Source organism: Anolis sagrei, chromosome 1 (assembly GCF_037176765.1).
Source record: "Anolis sagrei isolate rAnoSag1 chromosome 1, rAnoSag1.mat, whole genome shotgun sequence".
Lineage (NCBI taxonomy): Eukaryota > Metazoa > Chordata > Lepidosauria > Squamata > Dactyloidae > Anolis > Anolis sagrei.
In genome coordinates, this window is record NC_090021.1 from 340,850,134 (window position 1) to 340,870,139 (window position 20,006).

Sequence of the window (20,006 nt, forward strand, 5' to 3'; positions counted from 1 at the left end):
GGGCACTTAGGTCAGTGTTTCTCAACTTCCCTAATGCCGCGACCTCTTAATACAGTTCCTCATGTTGTGGTGACTCCCAACCATAACAATATTTTTGTTGTTGCAGGTTTTTCGGGTTGTATGGCCATGTTCTAGAACAGTGTTTCTCAACCTGGGGGTCGGGACCCCTGTGGGGGTCGCGAGGGGGTGTCAGAGGGGTCACCAAAGACCATCCAAAAACGTAGTACTTTCTGTTGATCATAGGGGTTCCATGTGGGAAGTTTGGCCCAATTCTATCATTGGTGGGGAACAGAATGATCTTTTATTGTAGGTGAACTATAAATCCCAGCAACAACTCTCAAATGCCAAGGTGTATTTTTCCCAAACTCCACCAGTGTTCATTCACATTGGGCATGTTGAGTATTCATGGCAAGTTTGGTCCAGATCCATCATTGTGTGAGTCCATAGTGCTCTCTGGATGTAGGTGAACTACAACTCCAAACCTCAAGATCAATGCCCACCAAACCCTTCCAGTATTGTCTGTTGGTCAAGGGAGTTCTGTGTGGCACGATTGGTTCAATTCCCTTTTTTGGAGTTCATAATGCTCTTTGATTGTAGATAAACTATAATTCCCAGCAACTACAACTCCCAAATGACAACATCAATCCCCTGCCAACCGCACCAGTATTCAAATTGGGGCATATCACGTATTTGTGCCAAATTTGGTCCAGTGAATGAAAATACATCCTGCATATCAGATATTTATATTATGATTCATAACAGCAGCAAAATTGTAGTTGTGAAGTAGCAACAAAAATAATATTATGGTTGGGGGTCACACAACATGAGGAACTGTATTAAAGGGTTGCAGCATTAGAAAGGTTGAGAACCACTGTTCTAGAAGCAATGATTCCAGCCATCAAAGCCTTCGACAATAGATTATTTTTGTTGCTGCTTCATAACTGTAATTTTGCTACTATTCTGAATCATAACGTAAATATATGATATGCAGGATGCATTTTCATTCACTGGACCAAATTTGGCACAAATACCTGATAAGTTCACATTTGAATACTGATAGGGGTGAAGGGGAGGAGGATTGATTTTGTCCTTTGGGAGTTGTAGTTGCTGGGATTTATAGTTCACCTACAATCAAAGAGCATTCTCAACTCCACCAGTGATGGACTTATAGAATCATAGAATCAAAGAGTTGGAAGAGACCTCCTGGGCCATCCAGTCCAACCCCATTCTGCCAAGAAGCAGGAATATTGCATTCAAATCACCCCTGACAGATGGCCATCCAGCCTCTGCTTAAAAGCTTCCAAAGAAGGAGCCTCCACCACACTCCGGGGCAGAGAGTTCCACTGCTGAACGGCTCTCACAGTCAGGAAGTTCTTCCTAATGTTCAGATGGAATCTCCTCTCTTGTAGTTTGAACCAAACTTGGCACACAGAACTCCCATAACCAAGGAAAAATACCGGAAGGGTTTGGTGGGCATTGGCCTTGAGTTTTGGAGTTGTAGTTCACCTACCTCCAGAGAGCACTGTGAATTCAAACAATGATGAGTCTGATGGACCAAACTTGACACTAATACTCAGTATGCCCAAAGGTGAACCCTGGGGGAGACTGGGGAAAATAGCTGTTGTTCACCTACATCCAGGGAGCACAGTGGACTCAAACAATGATAAATCTAGACCAAAATTGGCACAAATACTCAATATGCCCAAATGTGAACACTGGTGGAGTTTGGGGAAAATAGACCTTGACATTTAGGAGTTGTAGTTGCTGGGTTGTATAGTTCACCTACAATCAAAGGGCATTCTGAACCCCACCAATGATGGAATTGAACCAAACTTGGCACACAGAACTTCAGTGACCAACAGAAAATACTGGAAAGGTTTGGTGGGCACTGATCTTGAGTTTTGAAGTTGTAGTTCACCTACATCCAGAGACACTGTGGACTCATACCATGATGGATCTGGGTCAAACTTGGTACAAATACTCAATATGCCCAAATGTGATCTCTGGTGGAGTTTGGGGGAAACAGACCTTGGCATTTGGGAGTTTGGGATTTATAGTTCATCTACAATCAAAGAGCATTCTGAACACCACCAATGATAGAACTGGGCCAAACTTCCCATACAAAATACTGTGATTTCTAATGGTCTTTGGTGACCCCTCTGATACCCTTTTCATGACTCCCCTGGGGGTCCCAACCCCCATGTTGAGAAATGCTGACTTAAGTCTTCTATGGCCTTCCTCCATGGAATCCTGGGATCTATAGTTCTGGGAGGTATTGAAAACTCTTTGCCAGAGAGCTCCCGTACTTTGCCAAACTATACATCCTAGGAAGTCATAGAGTTGGCAGTTGAAATGGAATTGCAGAACTAGAATTGCGTACAGTTGCAGACTTGGGGTGCCTCTACATTGTAGTATTGATTCAGTTTGGCACCAGTTTGGCCCCCTCTACACAGCCATCTAAAATCCAGATTATCTGCTTTGACCTGGATTATATGGCAGTGTAGACTCATGTAATCCGGTTCAAATATGATGATGTTGATTATCTGTTTTGATAATCTGGCAGTGTAGAAGGGGCCTTAAACTGCAGTGGTTCAGTGCTGTGGAATCCTGGGATTTGTAGTTTGGTTGGGCAGAGAAGCTAGAGACCTTGCAAAACTACAACTCTGCCTAGCTGCTTTGAGTTTATTTTATGAAACTTTGGAAAGGAGGAAACCATGAATATGAACAAAATCTGGCTACCAGTATTAGAAAACTCTAAAATTAGAGCAGCACAACAACAGAGAGGAAACAAACAAGGACATGTAATCACCTCTCAACAAAAGATTGCCCCAGGCACTGCCATGCAATCAAATGCTAATCAAGGTGGTCAGTTGAAACATTCACACCTAGCTCCAGCAGACAAGAGTCCTTTGTCCCACCCTGGTCATTCCACAGATATATAAACCCCTTTTCCTACTTCCAACAGACCTCACTACCTCTGAGGATGCTTGCCATAGATGCAGGCGAAACGTCAGGAGAGAATGCCTCTAGACCATGGCCATATAGCCCGAAAAAACCTACAACAACCCAGTGATTCCAGCCATGAAAGCCTTTGACAATACGTTAAATTTTGGATAGTTTTGCATTGTATGTACCTATACTACCATTTAAAATCGAGATTACCTGTGTTGAACTGGATGATATGGCAGTGTAGACACATATAATCCAGTTCAAAGCAGACCATGTGAGTTATCTGCTTTGATAATCTGGATTTATATAGCAGTGTAGAAGGGGCCTTAGTAGCTTTGTTAGCTGTGGTAGATTAGTGTTTTCTATCGAGTAAAAAAACCACTTTTTGTGTGTGTTGGATGCTATTTGCTTATTTGCATATGTCTTTGTTTGTATGATGGCATGTTTGTCTCACTGACTAAACATAAATACTTTTTTCAAAAAGAGGAAAACAGAATATAAATGAATATAATAATAACTATGATTCCATAAAATTGAAGGATAATTATTAAAGTAGAGGTGAACCGCATTACTTCTACATGGTAGATGCACAATAGGTCAGAGCTTACCTCTTTGGAGCAATGAGCTCAGGATTCTGGGAGTTGTAGTCCAAAAAGGCAATTTTGCTAAGTTCTTGCTTTATTTTGAACCTCAGAACAGAAAAGGTCTAGCAGTCACCAAAATGTGAAGACTAGAAGAAGATGAGGAGTGCAGCATTAATGCAGTTTGATATAACTTAGAATCATAGAATCATAGAATCCTAGAGTTGGAAGAGACCTCCTGGGCCATCCAGTCCAACCCCATTCTGCCAAGAAGCAGGAATATTGCATTCAAATCACCCCTGACAGATGGCCATCCAGCCTCTGTTTAAAAGCCTCCAAAGAAGGAGCCTCCACCACACTCCGGGGCAGAGAGTTCCACTGCTGAACGGCTCTCACAGTCAGGAAGTTCTTCCTCATGTTCAGATGGAATCATGGCTCAGTGCTCTGGAATCCTAGGAGTTATAGTTTTACAAGGTCTGTAGTTGGTAGTACCTCATCAAACTAAGGTTCCCCGTATTCGTATATCATTGAACCAGGGCAATGAAAAGTGGTGTCGGATGGCATTCATCCTACAGTGTAGATGCACTCTATGGCCCCTTCTACAATGCCACATAATCCAGATTATCAAACCAGATAATCCATCAGATAATGAACTGGATTATATGAGCCCACACTACCATATAATCCAGATTATCAAAGCAGATAATCCACTTTATGTGATTTGAACTGGGTTATATGAGTCTACACTGCCATATAATCCAGATTATCAAACCAGATAATCCAATAGATAATGAACTGGATTATATGAGTCTACATTGCCATATAATCCAGATTATCAAAGCAGATAATCCACTTTTTCTGCTTTGAACTGGATCACTGGATCACATGAATCACATGAGTCTACAAAGCAGATAATCCACTTTATATGCTTTGAACTGGATCACTGGATCACATGGATCACATGAGTCTACAAAGCAGATAATCCACTTTATCTGCTTTGAACTGGATTATATGAGTCAACACTGCCATAGAATCCAGTTCAAAGCAGATAATCTGGATTTTATATGGCAGTGTAGAAGGGGCCTATGAGTCTGAGCAAATGTAACCAAGCTTTCAGCAAGGATTTCCCTTTGCTTCCTTCACAGCATCATAGAAAACCAGTTGTTGAGGACTAGAAATCTCTGTGGCCGATCTCTGGATTTGCTGGATGGAGCAGAATGGTGGAATCCACTGGCTCAGTGAGGCCTTTCTCCCTGGCAAACCTGCCTTTCTTCATTCAAGTCTTCATCCTTCTCCTCTTAGGTAGAAACGGTAAGAGATGCAACGTCAAGGTTGTCTATTTGGGGGAAACTCTGATGCAGTGGTTGGTGGGGAGAAAAACTGGCATCGCTACAGGGCATCCGGATTGTAGAATGAATGCAGTTTCACGCCACTTGAACTGCCCTGGCTCAATGTCGGAAGGTGTAGTTTGGTAATGCACCAGAACTCTCTTGGGTTTTTATTTTGTGCCAGGAGCGACTTGAAAAACTGCAAGTTGCTTCTGGTGAGAGAGAATTGGCTGTCTGCAAGAACATTGCCCACGGGACGCCTGGATGTTTTGCCATCCTGTCTACACTGCCATATAATCCAGTTCAGCTTTGGCTGGATAACCTTTCATAGAATCATAGAATCAAAGAGTTGGAAGAGACCTCCTGGGCCATCCAGTCCAACTCCATTCTGCCAAGAAGCAGGAATATTACATTCAAATCTGACAGATGGCCCCTGACAGATGGCCATCCAGCCTCTGTTTAAAAGCTTCCAAAGAAGGAGCCTCCACCACACTCCAGGGCAGAGAGTTCCACTGCTGAACGGCTCTCACAGTCAGGAAGTTCTTCCTCATGTTCAGAGAAGGGGTCTCCACTATGTTCTGGGGCAGCGTCATATTCCACTGCTAAACAGTTCTTCCCACTAGGAAGTTCTTCCTCATGCTTAGACTGAATCTCATTCTCTGCAGTCTGACTCCACGGCTCCATTGTGTCCTAGTCTCTGGAGAAGCAGAAAACAAATTTGGCTCTCAAGTCCTCTCTCAACCTTCTCTTCTCCAAGCTCAACATACTCAGCCCATTCCTCATAGGGATTGGCTTTTAGGGATTGGCTCGTGAAGACAGATCTGGCCAGGGTGGTCCACACCTTAGTCACCTCCAGATTGGACTACTGTAATGCACTCTACGTGGGGCTGCCCTTGAAAATGGCCCGGAAATTCCAATTGGTCCAACGGGCAGCGGCCAGGTTGTTAACTGGTGTTACTTACAGGGAGAGGTCAACCCTCCTGTTCAAGGAGCTCCATTGGCTGCCATTCATTTTCCGGTCCCAATTCAAGGTGCAGGTGCTTACCTACAAAGCCCTGAACGGTTTGGGACCCGCCTACCTCCGTAACCGCATTTTAGTGTACGAACCCATACAATCTCTTCGTTCATCTGGAGAGGCCCTGCTTACGATCCCACTGGCATTGCAAGCTTGATTGGTGGGGATGAGGGAGAGGGCTTTCTCGGTGGTGGCCCCTCGACTCTGGAACTCTTTCCCTAAGGACATCAGGCAGGCCGCATCGTTAGCAATCATTAGGAGGAGCTTGAAAACGTGGCTGTTCCAGTGTGCCTTTCTAGAATAAGGAAACTCCTAGCATTATGTCCCAACACACTTTATCAGAGATCTAGGATATCTGCATGCCCACCCCCTCCAAACACCCCACCTTGTCATGCCCATCACTTTTAATTTTAATTATTACATTTGGCCCGGCCATTGTTTTTAATTGTGTCATTGGGTGTTGTTAATGTTATTGCTTTGTTTTTTGAGTTATTGCGTTGTTATTGTTGCTGTTGTTTTTATTGTTGTATTTGGGCTTGGACACATCCCAGCTTGTCTCTATCCTTCTTGAAAGCAAAACAGCTAAAACAGCCAATGGGAAGTCCTGGTGCCTCTCTATTCAGCTTTGGTTAGATCTCTTTACCTGGAATCACACTGTGCCTAATTCTGTGCCCCACAGTTTAAGAGAGATATGGTCAACCTGGAAGGTGTCCAGAGGAAGAGGGCAACTAAAAGGATCAAAGCTCTGGAGACCAGGAATCCTTCTGAGAAGCATCTCAAGAGCTCAAGACTAGATGGCCTATGTGGTCTCTTCCTACTCTATGACTCAATGATGGATGATGCTGCCCAGAAATGGACACATGGTATTTCCAGATGAGGTCCAAACCAAAGCAAAATAGAGCAGGAGGCAGGCAAGTGGCTGCAGGGAGCAGACCTCACAACCTCTGAGGATGCTTGCCATAGATGCAGGCGAAACGTCAGGAGAAATGCCTCTAGAACATGGCCCTATAGCCCGAAAAAACCTACGAGAACCTAGAGCAGGACTGTTACTTCCTTCATTGGAGAAACTATATTTCAGGCATGGGCAAACTTCAGCCCTCCCTCCAGGTATTTTGGACTTCAACTTCCACAATTCCTAACAGTCTGGGAGTCGAAGTCCAAAACACCTGGAAGGAGGGCCAAAGTTTGCCCATGCTTGCTATACTCCTGCCGATACAGCTTAGAATTGCATTGACTGGTGGTCCTATCAGTGGGGTGCTCTTTCCGTAGCTATCTGTGGTTAGGTACTGATGGCTTCTGTTTTCATTGGTTATCCTCCTGCAGTTGGCTGCCACTGCAAGATCTCCCGCTGCAACTCAGCCTACCTGGCCGCCACAGAGAATCTACAGGGTCCCAAGCGGAATGCTTCTCTATGTGAAGCTCTACGCTCCTACTCGGTCTGCACCCGGAGGACGGCCCGCACCTGCCGTGGCAACCTCGCCTACCACTCAGCCGTCTACGGCATCGAAGACCTCATGATTCAGAACAACTGCTCCAAGGAAGGTCCCACTTCGCCACCACGGCCCATCCCACCGGGACCCAACCAGCCAGGCTTTGCCTCCCCAGACATCTGCGACTACGAGAAGAGCTTTGCCCGTTTGCACGGGGAGACCCCAGCCTACCGGTATTGTGCTGCCTTTGGAGACCCCCACGTCCGGACCTTCAGCGATGAATTCCACACCTGCCAAGTGGAAGGCTCTTGGCCCCTCTTGGACAACCATTATCTCTTCGTCCAGGCAACCAGTTCTCCCATTGTGGAAGGATCGAATGCCACTGGCATTAGCCAGGTAAGAAGGAATCATTGCAAAGGTGTTGTGTTGAAAGTTTCCCTTTGGTAGTTCAAGAGGTGATAAGGGAATGAGCCATAGTGAGGAAACCATCTGCACTACATTGTACTTCGCATGTTCATAGAATCATAGAATCATAGAATCAAAGATTTGAAAGAGTCCTCATGGGCCATCCAGTCCAACCCCATTCTGCCAAGAAGCAGGAATATTGCATTCAGATCACCCCTGACAGATGGCCATCCAGCCTCTGTTTAAAAGCTTCCAAAAAAGGAGCCTCCACCACACTCCGGGGCAGAGAGTTCCACTGCTGAACTGCTCTCACAGTCAGGAAGTTCTTCCTCGTGTTCAGATGGAATCTCCTCTCTTGTAGTTTGAAGCCATTGTTCCGCGCCCTAGTCTCCAAGGAAGCAGAAAACAAGCTTGCTCCCTCCTCCTCCCTGTGGCTTCCTCTCGCATATTTATACATGGCTATCATGTCTCTTCTCAGCTTTCTCTTCTTCAGGCTAAACATGCCCAACTCCTTAAGCCGCTCCTCATAGGGCATGTTCTCCAGACCCTTGATCATTTGAGTCGCCCTCCTCTGGACACATTCCAGCTTGTCAACATCTCTCTTGAATTGTGGTGCCCAGAATTGGACACAATATTCCAGGTGTGGTCTCACCAAAGCGGAATAGAGCATGGGGAGCAGGACTTCCCTAGACCTAGACACTATGCTCCTATTGATGCAGGCCAAAATCCCATTGGCTTTTTTTGCTGCCACACCACATTCCTGGCTCATGTTTAACTTGTAGTCCACGAGGACTCCAAAATCTTTTTCACACGTACTGCTCTCAAGCCAGGCATTGTCCCCCATTCTGTATCTTTGCATTTCGTTTTTCCTGCCTAAGTGGAGTGTCTTGGTCAGACCTCACCTGAAATAATAACACTGTGTCCAGTTCTGGGTAAAACAATTCAAGGAGGAGATGGAAAAGTTGGAATATTTATTTAATTATTTATTTACAGTATTTATATTCTGCCCTTCTCACCCTGCAGGGGACTCAGGGCGGATCACATTGCACATATACATGGCAAACATTCAATGCCATAGACCCACAATGTATATAGACAGAGACACAGAGGCTATTTAACATTCCAGCTTCATGAGAGTATGCTTTTCGAATTCTGGCCACCAGGGGAGCTGTCGCCTCACCATCCACTTGTGACAACAACAACAAAACTTTATTTATATACCGCTCTATCTCTCCAAGGGGACTCAGAGCGGTTTCCAAGTGACATAATCAATACATACAAAGAGAACAGCATGAACATAAAATCATCAAGACAAAATAAGCATTAAAAACCACAATACCACATATATTTAAAAATTTTAACTGATGGAGTACTTCCTCATTCTTTTGCACGCTGTTGGAGAGTTTTATGGTGTCGTAAATTAGTTAAATTAGCCTCCACTGCATAAGTGGTACCTAAATTTCCTACTTGACAGATGCAACTGTCTTTCAGGCTGCAAAGGTCAACAACAAGCTAGACAAATGGTTGGAAACTCATTCCAACCCAGACTAGCTTTGGCCAGTATTATTTATTTATTGATTTATTTATTTACAGCTTTTATATTCCGCCCTTCTCACCCCGCAGGGGACTCAGGGCGGATTATAGTGTACACATATATGGCAAACATTCAATGCCAATTTTTGACATACAAACATATACAGACATACACAGAGGCTATTTAACTTTTTCTGGCCGCCAGGAGAGCTGTCGCTTTCCTCGTCCATCTGCGACGCTGATGAAGCACTTCCGCATTCCCCGCATGCTTCCCCGCTGGAATGCTTTTGCTGGAGTCTTCTTTATGGCCTCATAAATCAGTTAATTTAGCTTCCACACACTTTTTTAAGGTGGTACCTAATTTTCCTACTTGACAGATGCAACTGTCTTTTGGGTTGCAAAGGTCGACAACAGGCTACACACAATTGGTTGGAAACTCACTCCAACCCGGGCTGGCTTCGAACTCATGACCTTTGGTCAGAGTGATCTTAATGCAGCTGACACTCAGACAGCTGTGCCACAATCCCGGTCCTCTGTCCAGAGAATGTCTATCTCTCCAATGTCTATCTCTCCAAGGGGACTCAGAGTGGTTTCCTAGTGACATAATCAATACATACAAAGAGAACAGCATGAACATAAAATCAACAAGACAAAATAAGCATTAAAAACCACAATAGCACATATATTTTAATTTTTTAACCAATGGAGTACTTCCTCATCCTTTTGCACAATGTTGGAGAGTTTTATGGTGTCGTAAATTAGTTAAATTAGCCTCCACCGCATAAGTGGTACCTAAATTTCCTACTTGACAGATGCAACTGTCTTTCAGGCTGCAAAGGTCGACAGCAAGCTAGACAAATGGTTGGAAATTCACTCTGACCCAGGCTAGCTTCAGTCAATAGTGATTTTAATGCAGCTGACTCCCAACCAGTTGTGCCACAACCTGGTCCTATGCCCAGAGAAGGTCCACCAAGATGGTGAAAGGTTTGGAAGAGCGGCTTGGGGAGCTGGGTATGATTAGCTTGGAGAAGAGATCCTTCTTCTTGGAGAAGAGATCCTACTTCTTGGAGAAGAGATCCTGCTTCTTGGAGAAGAGATCCTTCTTCTTGGAGAAGAGATCCTTCTTCTTGGAGAAGAGATCCTTCTTCTTGGAGAAGAGATCCTGCTTCTTGGAGAAGAGATCCTGCTTCTTGGAGAAGAGATCCTTCTTCTTGGAGAAGAGATCCTTCTTCTTGGAGAAGAGATCCTTCTTCTTGGAGAAGAGATCCTGCTTCTTGGAGAAGAGATCCTGCTTCTTGGAGAAGAGATCCTCCTTCTTGGAGAAGAGATCCTTCTTCTTGGAGAAGAGATCCTTCTTCTTGGAGAAGAGATCCTTCTTCTTGGAGAAGAGATCCTGCTTCTTGGAGAAGAGATCCTCCTTCTTGGAGAAGAGATCCTTCTTCTTGGAGAAGAGATCCTTCTTCTTGGAGAAGAGATCCTTCTTCTTGGAGAAGAGATCCTGCTTCTTGGAGAAGAGATCCTGCTTCTTGGAGAAGAGATCCTTCTTCTTGGAGAAGAGATCCTTCTTCTTGGAGAAGAGATCCTTCTTCTTGGAGAAGAGATCCTGCTTCTTGGAGAAGAGATCCTGCTTCTTGGAGAAGAGATCCTTCTTCTTGGAGAAGAGATCCTTCTTCTTGGAGAAGAGATCCTGCTTCTTGGAGAAGAGATCCTGCTTCTTGGAGAAGAGATCCTCCTTCTTGGAGAAGAGATCCTCCTTCTTGGAGAAGAGATCCTGCTTCTTGGAGAAGAGATCCTGCTTCTTGGAGAAGAGATCCTGTTTCTTAGAGAAGAGATCCTGCTTCTTGGCAGAATGGGGTTGGACTGGATGGCCCATGAGGTCTCTTCCAACACTTTGATTCTATGATTCTATGAGGAGATTAAGGGGGACCTTATATTTTAGCACCACTGCTTCCATTTCAGCTCACCATCATATTTAAGAACATGAAAGAGTGTGTGGATGAGAAGATCTACCAGGCTGAAGCAGGAGACCTTCCAGCCGCTTTCATCGATGGCTCTATCAACGGAGGGGAGAGGCCTGGAGGGAGCAGCTTGACCCTCCACGAACGCACATCTGGGCAGCATGTGGAGATCCATGCGGCGTACATTGGCACCATCCTCGCTGTGCGCCAGGTAGCCAGGCACCTCTCCTTCTCCATCCGAGCGGCTGAGCAGGTGGCCCTCTCTTTCACGGATGAACAAGACTTGCAGCTCTGCGTTTTCGGGTGCCCTTCGAACCAGCGTGTCTCTCGGAGCTCCTGCTGTCCTCAAAAGGGCGACATGACCCGAGAGGTGGCCCGCCGGCTCTGCGAAGAGAAGCTGGAAGTAGTAGATGATGTCTACTTCCAGTCGTGCGTCTTTGACGTGATGGCGTCCGGCGATGCCAACTTGACTCAGGCAGCATACATCGCATTGGAAGATGCCAAAGTGTTCCATCCAGATCCCACGAATATCCACATTTTCCAAACAGATAAAGCCTTGCGTTCGTGCAGCTTGTCCCGTCTTTCCTTACTAGTTGTTTTGGTGCCTTTAAAACTTTTATGAGTCAATGTGGCCAGTAAATGTGGCTGGTTTTTCCAAAAGTGATGAAACTCAGGATCTTCTGTTGTTGTTGTTGTTGTTGTTGTTGTTGTTGTTGTTTTTACTAGGGCTACACTGCAAAATTATTGCTCATTTGCACCTACCCAAATTGTTTGATATTCTCTGAATTCTATTGTAAGCATTCCTTGATGGTTATTTTGGAAGCAATGCTAAAAACTTGCAGGAAAAGTAGATTTTAGTAAATCAGTTTCTCACCAGTACATACAGAGCATTATAATTGGTCATGCAAACTACCCATGGACTCATAGAATAATAGAATTGCAGGATAGAGAATATCTCAACCGACTATTTCAAAGAGTTGTTGTAGGTTTTTTTTTGGGCTATATGGTCATGTTCTAAAAGTAGGTTTGAGAGGCAGTGTGGGATCCTGGTTTGAGACTGCACTACAACTCTCAAGACCAAGGTTCAAATGTATTGTCGAAGGCTTTCATGGCTGGAATCACTGGGTTGTTGTAGGTTTTTACGGGCTATATGGCCATGTTCTAGAGGCATTCTCTCCTGACGTTTCGCCTGCATCCATGGCAAGCATCCTCAGAGGTAGTGAGGTCTGTTGGAACTAGGAAAAAGGGTTTATATATCTGTGGAATGACCAGGGTGGGACAAAGGACTCTTGTCTGTTGGAGCTAGGTGTGAATGTTTCAACTGACCATCTTGATTAGCATTTGATGGCCTGGCAGTGCCTGGGGCAATCTTTTGTTGAGAGGTGATTAGATGTCCTTTTTTGTTTCATCTCTGTTGTTTTGCTGTTGTAATTTTGTAGCCAGATTTTGTTCATTTTCATGGCTTCCTCCTATTGAAATTGTCCACATGCTTGTGTATTTCAATGGCTTCTCTGTGTAGCCTGACATGGTGGTTGTGAGAGTGGTCCATCATTTCTGTCTTCTCAAATGATATGCTGTGCCCAGGTTGGTTCATCGGGTGCTCTGCTATGGCTGACTTCTCTGGTTGAAGTAGTCTGCAGTGCCTTTCATGTTCCTTGATTCGTGTCTGGGCAATGCTGCTGCATTTGGTGGTCCCTCTGTAGACTTGTCCACAGCTGCCTGGTATACAGTAGACTCCTTCAGCAAAGGACAAGAGGGATCCTCTCACTTCTACAGGAGTCTACCGTATACCATGCAGCTGTGGACAAGAAGTCTCCACGGGGACCACAAAATGCAGCATTGTCCAAACACGAATCAAGGAACATGAAAGGCACTGCAGACTACTTCAACCACCCTGGTCATTCCACAGATATATAAACCCTTTTTCCTACTTCCAACAGACCTCACAACCTCTGAGGATGCTTGCCATAGATGCAGGTGAAACATCAGGAGAGAATGCCTCTAGAACATGGCCGTATAGCCTAAAAAAACCTACAACAACCCAGTGATTCCGGCCATGAAAGCCTTTGACAATATTTCAAAGTCATAACCATTTTAGGGTGCATCTACTTTGCAGAATTATTGCAGTTTGGAAGTATTTGAACAGCCATGGCTCGATGCCATGGAATCCTGAGAGCTGTAGTTTGGTGAAGCATGGTGGAGCACCAGCATTCTTTGGCAGAAAAGGTGAAAGACCTTGTGAAATGACAACTCTCAGGATTCAGTAGCATTGAGCCACTGCAGTTCAAGTGGGTTCCAAACTAAATTGCTTCTGCAGTGTAGATGTCACCAAAATGGCTACTTCTTTGAAAATGACCCAAATGGAGCCTGTATTTGCTATGCTTAAGTGATGGATCAACATCTGCTTAACATTTTCAGAACTTAAAAACAATTTTATCAATTGGTGTTGTAGGTTTTTTCAGGCTATATGGCCATGGTCTAGAGGCATTCTCTCCTGACATTTCGCCTGCATCTATGGCAAGCATCCTCAGAGGTAGTGAGGTCTCTTGGAACTAGGAAAAAGGGTTTATATATCTGTGGAATGACTAGGGTGGGACAAAGGACTCTTGTCTGCTGGAGCTAGGTGACCACTTTGATTAGCATATAATGGCCTGACAGTGCCTGGAGCAAACTTTTGTTGAGAGGTGTCCTCCAACATTCTGTTTTCTGGGTTGTTGTAGGTTTTTTCGGGCTATATGGCCATGTTCTAGAGGCATTCCCTCCTGACGTTTCGCCTGCATCTATGGCAAGCATCCTCAGAGGCAGTGAGATCTGTTGGAACTAGGAAAAAGGGGTTTATATATCTGTGGAATGGCTAGGGTGGGACAAAGGACTCTTGTCTGCTGGAGCTAGGTGAGCACTTTGATTAGCATATAATGGCCTGACAGTGCCTGGAGCAAACTTTTGTTGAGAGGTGTCCTCCAACATCCTGTTTTCTGGATTGTTGTAGGTTTTTTCGGGCTATATGGCCATGTTCTAGAGGCATTCTCTCCTGACGTTTCTCCTGCATCTATGGCAAGCGTCCTTAGAGGACATCTAATCACCTCTGAACAAAAATTTGCTCTAGGCACTGTCAGGCCATTATATGCTAATCAAGGTGGTCAGTTGAAACATTCACATCTAGCTCCAGCAGACAAGAGTCTTTTGTCCCACCCTGGTCATTCCTCAGATATAGAAACCCTTTTTCCTAGTTCCAACAGACCTCACTACCTCTGAAGATGCTTGCCATAGATGCAGGCGAAACGTCAGGAGAAAATGACTTTAGAACATGGCCATATAGCCCAAAAAATCCTACAACAACCCAGAAAACAGAATGTTGGAGGACACCTCTCTACAAAAGTTTGCTCCAGGCACTGCCAGGCCATTATATGCTAATCAAGGTGGTCAGTTGAAACATTCACACCTAGCTCCAGCAGACAAGAGTCCTTTGTCCCACCCTGGTCATTCCACAGATATACAAACCCTTTTCCCTAGTTCCAACAGACTCACTACCTCTGAGGACGCTTGCCATAGATGCAGGCGAAACGTCAGGAGAGAATGCCTCTAGACCATGGCCATATAGCCCAAAGAAACCAACAACAACCCAGTGATTCTGGCCATGAAAGCCTTCGACAATACAATTTTATCAATATGTTGAATGCCGTATGTCATCATTCCTCCTCTGAAACTCTGTTTTGCCCACCACAAATTCTGGTTTATTTCATTCCCCCCGACAACAGCGAATGCAAAGGTACCGGCGGAAATAACAACATCGGGGATGGAATTGCCGCTTTCATTACGTCTCATTTTGCAAAGTCAGTGTTTTTTTCGGAAGATGCTCGGTAATGGCCCATTTGTGGCGCAAAGAGAATCAGAGACTCATCAAATACTGTAAGGCCTACTCAACGGCAATTGCTTTGAATGCCTGAACTGTAAATTCAATCAAGGAAAAAGGAAACACAGCAAATCCTGCCATTTCGCCCCCAATGCTTGTTTGTCTTTTGGGAAACTTGATGTTCTCATTTTCTGCCTCCTTTTGACAGCTGAGGATGTAGTGTCCACAGAGCGAAACTTGAACAGTAGTTCCGAAAATACATTTGTATTAGGATAGCCTTGCCATTTAATACCAGAAACAGACAGCGCTTGCAAAGAAAACCGGAATCGGGTGCAGAAGCATTTTGCTTTTCTTTGTATGTATACTCTGTCATGTTAGTCATTCTCTGCAAAGAGTCTGTGCAAGTTTTTGGCAGCTGCACGAAACCACGTGCTACTTGTTTAAAGCCTGGAAGGAGTGTGTTTTGCAAGTGCATTGCTTCCTTTTGCAAAGACTGACTGAGATCCTGAAGGTGGCATTGGTGTCGTAGCCATGGCTTTATCAATGGGAGAGCCCATGTTCCACTTGTTGCTCACAATTTGGAGTTGTTTTCTTGTGGAACAGATAGAAAAATATGGAATAGGATTAATATCTTAATGTAAAGAAAAGTTTCCTTTTTTGGGGGGTGAGGAGGTGGTGGCCAACTTTTACTTGGGAGTTGGCAACTGTATGAACGAAAGTTGGCAACAACAGCGTGGTAACAATGGCCACATTAGCCTTCTAGGCAACTTTGAAAGGCCACCCTCTCCAACTGCACCTGGTTTTGCAAAATATGTAAACATATGTAAACATAAATAAATGTTTTGCCCCTAAATGAGTACATTCTCAACATCTTTTTGCAGTTGCAATATTTTTTTTCAAATTTTCAAATTTTTTGAAGATGCCTCTAAGTCAGTATTTTTCAACCTGGGGTCAGGACCCTTGATGGGGGGGGGGATTGTGAGGGGGTGTCCAAGACCATCAGAAAACACAGTATTTTCTAGGTTCTTGTGGGCTTTTTCGGCTATAGGGCCATGTTCTAGAGGCATTTCTCCTGACGTTTCGCCTGCATCTATGGCAAGCATCCTCAGAGGTAGTGAGGTCTCACTACCTCTGAGGATTCTTGCCATAGATGCAGGCGAAACGTCAGGAGAAATGCCACTAGAACATGGCCCTATAGCCCAAAAAAGCCCACAAGAACCTAGTGATTCCAGCCATGAAAGCCTTCGACAATACACAGTATTTTCTGTTGGTCATGGGGGTTCTGTGTTGGAAGTCTGGCCCAATTCTATCGCTGTTGGGGTTCAGAATTTGCTTTGACTGTGAGAGCCATTCAGCAGTGGAACTCTCTGCCCCAAAGTGTGGTGGAGGCTCCTTCTTTGGAAACTTTTAAACAGAAGCTGGATGGCCATCTGTCAGGGGTGATTTGAATGCAATATTCCTGCTTCTTGGCAGAATGGGGTTGGACTGGATGGCCCTTGAGATCTCTTCCAACTCTTTGATTCTAGGATTCTATGATTGTAGGTGAACTATAAATCCCAGCAACTACAACTCCCAAATGTCAAGGTCTCTTTCCCCCAAACTCCACTGGTGTTCACATTTGAGCATATTGAGTATTCGTGCCACGTTTGGTCCAGATTCATCATTGTTTGAGTCCTCCATGCTCCTTGGATGGAGGTGAACTACAACTCCAAAACTCAAGGTCAGTGCCCACCAAACCCTCCCAGCATTTTCTATTGGTCATAGGAGTTCTGTGTACCAAGTTTGGTTCGATTCCATCCTTGGTGGAGTTCAGAATGCTCTTTGATTGTAGGTGAACTATAAATCCCAGCAACTACAACTCCCAAATGTCAAGGTCTATTTCCCCCAAACTCCATCTGTGTGCATATTTGGGCATATGGAATATTTGTGCCAAGTTTGGTCCAGATCTATCATTGTTTGAATCCACAGTGCTCTCTGGATATGGGTGAACTACAATTCGCAAACTCAAGGTCAGTGCCCACCAAACCCTCCCAGTATTTTCTGTTGGTCATGGGAGTTCTGTGTGCCAAGTTTGGTTTAATTCCATCCTTGGTGGAGTCCAGAATTCTCTTTGATTGTAGGTTAACTATAAATCCCAGAAACTAGAACTCCCAAATGACAAAATCAATCTTCCCCAAACCCCACCAGTATTCAAATATGGGCATGTCGGGTATTTGTGCCAAATTTAGTCCAGTGAACGATTCCATCAGCGCTGCCTCCGAAAATCCTGCAAATCTCCTGGGAAGACAAGCGGACAAACATCAGTGTGCTGGAAGAAGCAAAGACCACCAGCATTGAAGCGATGGTCCTCCAACATCAACTCCGCTCGGCCGGCCACGTTGTCCGGATGCCCAACCACCATCTCCCAAAGCAGTTGCTCTACTCCGAACTCAAGAACAGAAAACAGAATGTTGGAGGACAGGAAAAGAGATTTAGAGATGGGCTCAAAGCCAACCTTAAAAACTCTGGCATAGACACTGAGAACTGGGAAGCCCTGGCCCTTGAGCACTCCAGCTGGAGGTCAGCTGTGACCAGCAGTGCTGCAGAATTCGAGGAGGCACGAGTGGAGGGTGAAAGAGCAAAACGTGCCAGGAGGAAGGTGCATCAAGCCAACCCTGACCGGGACCGCCTTCCACCTGGAAACCAATGCCTTCACTGTGGGAGAAGATACAGAGCAAGAATAGGGCTCCACAGCCACATACGGACCCACAGGGAAACCCATGATGGAAGACCATCTTACTCTTTCAATGAGGGATCGCCTAAGTAAGTAAGTAAGTAAGTAAGTAAGAAGTAAGTCCAGTGAATGAAAATACATCCTGCATATCAGATATTTACATTACAATTCGCAGCAGTAGCAAAATTACAGTTATGAAGTAGCAACATAAATAATGTTATGGTTGGGGGTCACCACAATATGAAGAATGGTATTAAGGGGTCGCAGCACTAGGAAGGTTGTTTGTTTGTTTTTAATGCAATACAACTGTTTTGGTTCGCTCCTGACACGATAAATAAATAAAATGCTAGGAAGGTTGAGAAACACTGCTCTAAATCATCTCTCCAGACGTCATTTTGGTGCTTTTGTGACCTTGTAAGAGCTACACTTGGTCCACCTCTGATTTGAACTACTACCTGTGGTCCTAGGAGGTTCCTAGGAGAGATTGTTTACTGCATATTTCATTAGAAATCGGGCAGGAGTCAGAGCGTGAGTCAAGAACCACTCATACCCCCAAGGATATGCTTTACTCACTGCAACACTGGGTGCAACTCTAGTGTAATTCTTATCACAAAAGGAATATTCCCTTTATCTTATGATAGTAGTGGATGGCAAGACCTCAGGATCCAGAAGAAGCACCAAACCCATTTACCCTCTGCAGAATGACTCCCAGCTTATCCAGAGATCATATCAAAATCCATAATATTGACCTCAAATCTGCCGTTGACTTTTACATGAGACTGACTTATGTATAAGTCATAGAAACATAGAATCAAAGAGTTGGAAGAGACCTCCTGGGCCATCATCCAGTCCAACCCCATTCTGCCAAGAAGCAGGAATATTGCATTTAAATCACCCCTGACAGATGGCTTTCCAGCCTCTGTTTAAAAGTTTCCAAAGAAGGAGCCTCCACCATGCTCCGGGGCAGAGAGTTCCATTGCTGAACGGGTCTCGCAGTCAGGAAGTTCTTCCTCATGTTCAGATGGAATCTCCTTTCTTGTGGTTTGAAGCCATTATTCCATTGCGTCCTAGTCTCCAGGGAAGCAGAAAACAAGCTTGCTCCCTCCTCCCTGTGGCTTCCTCTCACATATTTATACATGGCTATCATGTCTCCTCTCAGCCTTCTCTTCTTCAGGCTAAACTTGCCCAGCTCCTTAAGCTGCTCCTCATAGGGCTTGTTCTCCAGACCCTTGATCATTTTAGTCGCCCTCCTCTGGACACATTCCAGCTTGTCAACATCTCTCTTCAATTGAGTTGCCCAGAATTGGACACAATATTCCAGTTGTGGTCTGACCAAGGCAGAATAGATCTAGACACAATGCTTCTCTTGATGCAGGCCAAAATCCCATTGGCTTTTTTTGCCTCCACATAACATTGTGGCTCATGTTTAACTTGTTCCCCACGAGGACTCCAAGATCTTTTTCACACGTCCTGCTCTCGAGCCAGGCATTGTCCCCCATTCTGTATCTTTGAATTTCGTTTTTTTCTGCCAAAGTGGAGTATCTTGCATTTGTCACTGTTGAACTTCATTTTGTTAGTTTTGGTCCATCCTCTCTCTAATCAAGGGGAGAGAGGCTTTTGCACAGTATGTACTTGAAATCCTGTTGGTGACTTATACCTCTGGATGTTCCCTTATATGTGTGGTTGTTGTGCATAATAGTATAAGTGGTGTTCTATTTCATGTTGGTCTAAATCCAGTTGTTGGTCCCATCCAATTGAAACAGGCTGATTTAGCTGCATCTTTGCTAATCGACATCCAATTCAGTGGTCATAACTAACAGGATTCCAGGCACATCGTGGACCATTCCTGGATGGCGCCTAAGCATTTGCCAAATTGCCAGTGCCTTCTGTGAGCCATTTTAATGGAATGGCAGAAAAAGCCACAGTGCGCTCTCCACTGCACATGGAGACAAGTTGCACATTAGCAGATGCACCATCAGTTGCACAATGTTGTCATTCAGCAAAAGGCATGTGTCCAGAGGAGGGCGACTAAAATGATAAAAGGTCTGGAGAACAAGCCCTATGAGGAGCGGCTTAAGGAGCTGGACATGTTTAGCCTGAAGAAGAGAAGGCTGAGAGGGGATATGATAGCCATGTATAAATATGTGAGAGGAAGCCACAGGGAGGAGGAGGGAGCAAGCTTCCTTTCTGCTTCCCTGGAGACTAGGACGCAATGGAACAATGGCTTCAAACTACAAGAGA

At 44.8% G+C, this 20,006-nt stretch overlaps 1 protein-coding gene across 1 annotated transcript; it reads left to right on the forward strand.

The window, feature by feature from the left end:
* The first annotated feature begins 4,687 nt into the window (after nt 1-4,687).
* On the forward strand, nt 4,688-13,033 carry LOC132782611 (hemojuvelin-like). Its single transcript, XM_060787490.2, has 3 exons — nt 4,688-4,841; nt 7,197-7,699; nt 11,201-13,033. The coding sequence occupies exons 1-3, from the start codon at nt 4,748-4,750 to the stop codon at nt 11,819-11,821; spliced, it is 1,218 nt and encodes a 405-aa protein (XP_060643473.2). The 5' UTR covers nt 4,688-4,747; the 3' UTR covers nt 11,822-13,033.
* The last annotated feature ends 6,973 nt before the right edge of the window (nt 13,034-20,006 follow it).